This window comes from Elaeis guineensis, chromosome 10, assembly GCF_000442705.2.
Source record: "Elaeis guineensis isolate ETL-2024a chromosome 10, EG11, whole genome shotgun sequence".
NCBI lineage: Eukaryota > Viridiplantae > Streptophyta > Magnoliopsida > Arecales > Arecaceae > Elaeis > Elaeis guineensis.
In genome coordinates, this window is record NC_026002.2 from 7,536,610 (window position 1) to 7,543,111 (window position 6,502).

General features: G+C 39.8%; 1 protein-coding gene across 1 annotated transcript; it reads left to right on the forward strand.

Annotated features, from left to right (window-relative positions):
* The first annotated feature begins 669 nt into the window (after positions 1-669).
* LOC105053433 (protein WRKY1) lies at positions 670-4,273 on the forward strand. Its single transcript, XM_010934577.3, has 4 exons — positions 670-832; positions 1,321-2,224; positions 2,318-2,443; positions 3,723-4,273. Exons 2-4 carry the CDS (start codon positions 1,434-1,436, stop codon positions 3,865-3,867), a joined length of 1,062 nt encoding a protein of 353 aa, XP_010932879.1. The 5' UTR covers positions 670-832; positions 1,321-1,433; the 3' UTR covers positions 3,868-4,273.
* The last annotated feature ends 2,229 nt before the right edge of the window (positions 4,274-6,502 follow it).

Consider the following 6,502-nt stretch of genomic DNA (forward strand, 5'->3'; position numbering starts at 1 on the left):
TTCGCTTTGCATTGCAGTAGGCCTGAAGTCGCGCTTCATTGATAGCCGGTGAGATAAATCACGCTCCAGATTCGCCCCTTTGCATCGCACCGTTACTTCGAACCCGTTGGGGCAGCCGTGGTCCCCTCTTTAGTCAACAACCCACTGACACCTGCGGGCCCCGCCTCGCACAGCATCTGCCAGCTGCCGAGTAAAGAGTACCTCGGTCAACATGTCTATACACGTATGCACCTCGCGGACACCTGTCGACCTCCGATTCGTTACGGCTGTCACCGTAGACCGGAGGGGACGCAGCCGAGGCTCAACCGCATGGTGGGCCCCACTCGCAGCCGGACGGATTCTTTCACAAACGTCAGAAGAAAGCGACATAAAAATGCCAAAAACCATTAATAAATTTTAAACCCGACCGAATTAAGAAAAAAATAATAACGTGGTAAAGTCTTTCCGTCGGGCCCACCACCGTCTGATTCATGATAGGGCCGTATGTTTCTATCAAAAATTCTCCACTGGACCGTCTCAGTGGTCCAATCAACGGTGCAGATTGATTCACTGGGGCGCAGCACACCAGACGCAGAGCGTATCTCAAATTTGCCTCATAAACGCTCAAAGTCTGCATCTATCTGAATTTATAATTCAAGTCCCTGGGCTTCCTTTTATTTTATTTTTCTCCGGTGCTTGGAGGAATTCTATTTTGCTGCGATGGGAGAGGAGACGGAGAAGGGGATTCTTTTCTGCGGCGGGACTTCGCATTCACACCCTTCTGATCCCACGGCAGCTGAGGGGGCCGAACGGGCGCCCGAAATCTAGGGTTTCCTCCGTTCCTCAGTCCGAGGTTAGCCTTCTCTGACTGAGCTCATACCTGAGTCGGGATTTTGAGGATGACTTCGGGGTTGAGATCTTCAATCCGTTGTGTGGTCTGGTTTCTGTGATTAGATTTCATGCACTCGATTCAAAATTTCACCGTTTTCATGGTTTGAGCTGATTCAAATCGTAAAAATATCATCATGGTTTTCTTGTTTTCTTCTTCCTTGATTTTTTTTTGAATCGGTTTCTGGAGGAGCACGTTTTGAATTTTTTTTTTTTGGATGTCTTTTGCTTGTGGCATTAATTTTTTTTGGGGGCTCTTACGTTTCTAGGGTTTTAAATTCGTTTTGTTAGAAGCTATTTGAATCAAGTGTGTATTTTTTTTTTCTTTATTCTGTTCCATTTGCAAGTGAGTAATCCAATCCTATCGTTCACTTTTCTATTTTTGAGCTTAGAAGGGGACGGAGAACTCATCAAAATCTTATCTTGGTTTGCTTTGTTTTCTATTTTCTTCAGCCGCTGCAGTGAGTTACTGACACCTATGAGATGGCCTGGGATTTGGGTGTTATCTGAAGTGCCTAGTGCCAGACTTTTGGGAGTTTTGGGGCTTCTGCAACTGTTGTTTTGACATGGAGGAGGTGGAACTAGCTAATAGGGCGGCTGTGGGAAGCTGCCACAAAATCCTCAATCTTCTATCTCGGTCCCAAGACCAGATCCTTCTATGTAGAAATCTAGTGGCAGAGACTGAAGTGGCTGTTTCTAGATTTAAGAAAGTAGTTTCCAAGCTTGGCAATGAAGCGGGTCACGCAAGGGTCAGGAGGTTGAACAAAGCTCTGTCCCCCTTTAATCATAAGATCTTTCTAGATAACCCAATAGCATCTAGGTCAGTTCCCTCTCCAGTGCCTCTCCAGCTCCTCCCAAGAGATTCTATAGAATTCCCTGGAAGAGAATTAGGTTCTACTGGCAGAATCCCTCAACAAATCCCACAAAGGATGTTCCTTGAGAATCCTGTACTGGATGTGGATGCTGCTTCTAGAAGCACTTTCCAACTTGGTCCACACGCTCCACCCACCCACCTCCATTTCCTCCAACAGCAGCAGAACAACCAAAAGTTTCAGCTTCAGCAGCGGTTGAAATTCCAGAGTGAGATGTATAGAAGGAGCAATGGCAGAATAAATCTTAAGTTTGATAACTCCAGTTGCTCAGCCACCGGATCATCCTCGAGGTCCTTCTTGTCATCGCTAAGTGTGGATGGAAGTGTGGCGAGCTTGGACGGGAGGCCCATCCACCTAATGAGTGGGCCAGAATCATCCAATCCAACGAACTCGAACCAGTATCCAAGGAGGAGGTGCACGGGCAGAGGGGGGGATGGGAGTGGCAGATGTGCCACTGCAGGGAGGTGTCATTGCTCGAAAAAGAGGTTAGGCTTTTGAACTCAGGTTCACTTCTTATTGGCTTTTTTACATTGGTTCTGGTTTTGGATAATACTTCTTATCGTCGAGTCCTTTTGTAGGAAGTTACGAGTGAGGAGATCTATTAAGGTGCCTGCCATCAGCAACAAGATTGCCGATATCCCTGCTGATGAATACTCATGGAGGAAGTATGGGCAGAAGCCAATCAAGGGTTCTCCTCATCCTAGGTGAATAGTACAGTCGGGATGCTTTTCTGTTTTCCCTTGCATAAATTTGCAGAAGGTTTTGCACCTTCCACAGTAACTTTGGCATTGTAATTGTGGAACTAAGCTGAAAATGGATTGGATCAGATATCAGTGTTTCCATATCTGCATTCTTTTTTCTTTGATGAAGACAGATACATCTATGGATAGTAATCAGATTCTAAGATTCATATCCATATTTGTTAGAAAAGCATATACATATAAATTGATATTGACTGTACGGATAAAAATACAGATATAAATTGGTTAAATTTTATAAACCACATAACCAAAGTGACCACTATGTGGAAGGTAAACTAAGTTAAAAACATGTTAATGTTCACTTATTTCCCTTTAAAGTTCATCAAAGTTGTGTGAGATTAAATAGGATTGCAAACAGAATCAGATATTCAAATATGGATCAGATAGTTGTATATATATATGTTTTTCTTTGACGGATATGGACATGGCAACAAATATGGACATGAGTCAGATACTTAAATTCATGTCCGTATCCGGATAGTTTCATATAAGGAAATGGATTCAGATGGATATTTTTTTGGTCCACTTTCGCCGTTGGGGAACTCGCTGCTCGGTATCTGTCTTCAAGGTTTGCTCGTTGTCCTCACTGTCATATTCATAAAATCTAGATTCAGTAAAGATCATTAAATGTTGTATTAACTAATTGCTGATATGCAATAAATGAGTTGAGGATTCATTCATTCTAGTGCACAGAACTTACTGAAAGAGTAGGTTTAATTATTTCAAGGAATATTACTAGAAAGTAGGTTTAGCCTCTTTACCTCTCCAGAATGTGTTCAATTGCCAAACAGAGGGATTGCTTTAGGTGCTTATATCCATGATGGGCAGCTCCCGGACATTTTGTCTCCCTCAATGTAAAGGTTTGTTATTGGAGAGGTTAGCACCAGACACCACAATCAAATCCCTGAGATATAATTTGTCATGATAAAATAGCTAAATAAACAAGTAATTACCTTATCTATTTTCTTTCTCTTGCTTCCAAGTGGCAAAGGCAAATTTAGAAGGCTAGCCGTGGATTCTGTGTTTTAAGCTCTACAGTCATAGTCACTTATCTGTATTGGAAGTAGAGCCGAATTTATAGTAAATATTGCTTTTCCATATGCAGAGTCTAATTTATAGTAAATATTGTTTTTCCATATGCTGATGTGTAACCTAGTTATTAATTCGTTATCGATCCTTAAACTTGGTCTAACTTAGAAAAATTACATCTGAATTCATGCAGGGGATACTATAAATGTAGCAGCATGAGAGGTTGCCCTGCAAGAAAGCATGTTGAAAGATGTGTGGATGATTCCTCGATGCTCATTGTTACTTATGAAGGTGAGCACAACCATGGCAGGTTAGTGACCCCATTAGTGCACACATAAAGGCTGGACTGAGCTCCTTCACCAAGTGGTCCAAGTGCTCTCTCAATCAGTCCTGTTTGCAAGCACTTGAGCTTCTCCTGTAAATATAGCTTTTGTGATCCGAAAATTCAAGTCATAGAGAGGTAGCTTCTGTGGGATGGTTTCTGGGTCTTTTGTGGTTTTGAGGGGCTGCTGAGCCGCATAGAAATGCTACCAAGAAATGTTTGAACTGTAACCACCATTATTAACATTAACGGATTCTGGTTAGTCTTAATTCTCTTAGATTTTAGACTAAGTTCATAGATCTTGATATTCTAACTGTAAGGGTTGAAGGATGGTGTGATCAACAATACAATGTGATGTTTGAAAACAACTGAATGAGTATGTGTAGTCGTGAATTCAAAGAGTAGAAACTTTTGTTTTTCAATACCTTTTTCTGTTATACTTGGAATGTGTTTATTTCATTTATGTAAATTCACATTCTATTTTATCCTTAACCTCCTGGTGGCTATCCGAGCTTTGATATCTCGGTTGCTAGTTGATGTGTACCCTATAGCCAATTCTGCAGTTCTGCATTATTGCGGCATTGGTTGTGTGAAGCTTCCATGAAGCCTCCCTCTGATCAAACTTACAAATGTGATGATTTTGAGCTTGTCAGTTCAAAAGGTACAGTGTGTTTAGCATTGTTGTTGACTCTCTACATTGACTCAATGAATGCTGCTGTTGGTACCTTACTGAGATCGTCAAAGTAGGGAGGAGCCAACAGAATAGAATGTACCAAGTATGTGTATCTATTACAGCAGAAAGGAGCACGACATTTAGAGCACCGGATTGGAAAGAGAGAATAAGGTAGTATACATGTATGTACTCCTACAGCATTTTAAAGGACAAATTATATTTCAATACTGCTAATATCTCTTTTAGTTTTTTGAATTCTGTACATGATACTAATATTAGTAAAGCGCATTCTTGGAGAATTGCCTATTTTTTATTTTGGTTTCAGGTGGAAAGGGCATAAAAACATATGGAGGCCTGATTCAGCTGGGTCTCCTACAGCGAAGTCTAGTTTAACTAGGCAAGACAAGCCAGTAAAGAGTGTTCTCATCTCCGAGGACCGAGTATTTTTAAATATATGCCCTCAAAGACCAATTTTGAATTTATTACTATTGCTGCTTTTATTTCATGTACATTATTATTGGCTGGTATTTTATTTTATTAGTGATGCATATGATGCGATCATAAGGTCCTTGGTTAACATTGTAAGAGAACTGTACTGATGGTTAATGAACCAAAAGCAAAGAGTTATAGTTTTCTCCATTTTCTTGTAGACTCAAAACAGTTGTAGACTAGGTGTATGACGGAGTTAACATTGTTGGAGCCTACACTTGTTTTGCCTCTGTCAAAGATCGAATGCCTTGAGTCCATCGTTGGGGTAGTGATCTTAAGTAGACAAGTTGGTGTAATGTAATGAATACATTCCCCGAACAAGATCCGGTTAAAAGCACTCTATAGAATCATGGACAGTATTATAGGATAGTTCTATTACAATTTACTAATTGTCGTATGACTTAAGAGATCAATTTATATTTATTTAAGACTGTATGGCTTTGACAGCATAAGGTATCTCATATGGGAATCAAAATTGTGATATTCTCCGATGCATTCGATTCGTGAATAAAATCAAAATATGGACTTGAATACTAAGTGAGCGTCCAGATTAAATTTTGGGAGAATGGAAATAGGACTTCTATCACCTAACGAGTTGGAATGCTGGTCACTTATTCTCATTCTCCTTTCATAGTCCAATTTCCTCCAATTAAACATGCCTTATTGTTTAGATCTAAGGCCTGGCCCATTATCAGCCCTAATCTGACTAAAAGCCCATATACTTCTCTAATTGTACTTTTATTATTATACTGGCTATGCGAAATTCTTTGTGTACCGTGGGCGGTGTAAAAAATTTGATATGGAGTACACTACCTCGTTGATTGATCCATGTAGTCATCACTTTTCAATATGCATTTAATGTCTGTAGGTCGGTTTTTTCGTTTAAAAATTTTACATGACGAAAATACCTCTATTTTTTGAAAAAATTATAACATTCTATGTTCATATTATAACATCCTGCATCCATAATATACACAGGATGTCATAATTTTTTCTAAAAAATAAGAATATTTTTGTCATTCAAAATTTTCAAATGAAAAAACTAACCTGTAGACATTAAATGCACGTTAAAAAGTGGTTGAACAAAAATACACCTCTCATATTATGACATCCTTGACTATATTACGTTACAGAATATCATAATTTTTTTCAAAAGATGGATATTTTCGTCATACAAAATTTTTAAATGAAAAAGTCGACTTGTAAATATTAAATATGCGTTGGAAAGTGGTGATTATGCGGACCAATCGGATGAAATGGTGCACCCCAAGTCAGATTTTCTACCCCGCCTGTGGTGCACAAAGAATTTCTCCACCGGCTACATCCAAAACATTTTACAACGCCTTGGGCCTAGCTTAGCTAGGATCAGTGGATGTACAAAATTGTTTGTCCCACCAAGTGTAGAACTTGGGGCAACAGATTTTAACCAGCTAATGCTTCCCAAATTTTCTATCTACTCTATGGTATTCATTCTCGTCTTGCACACATC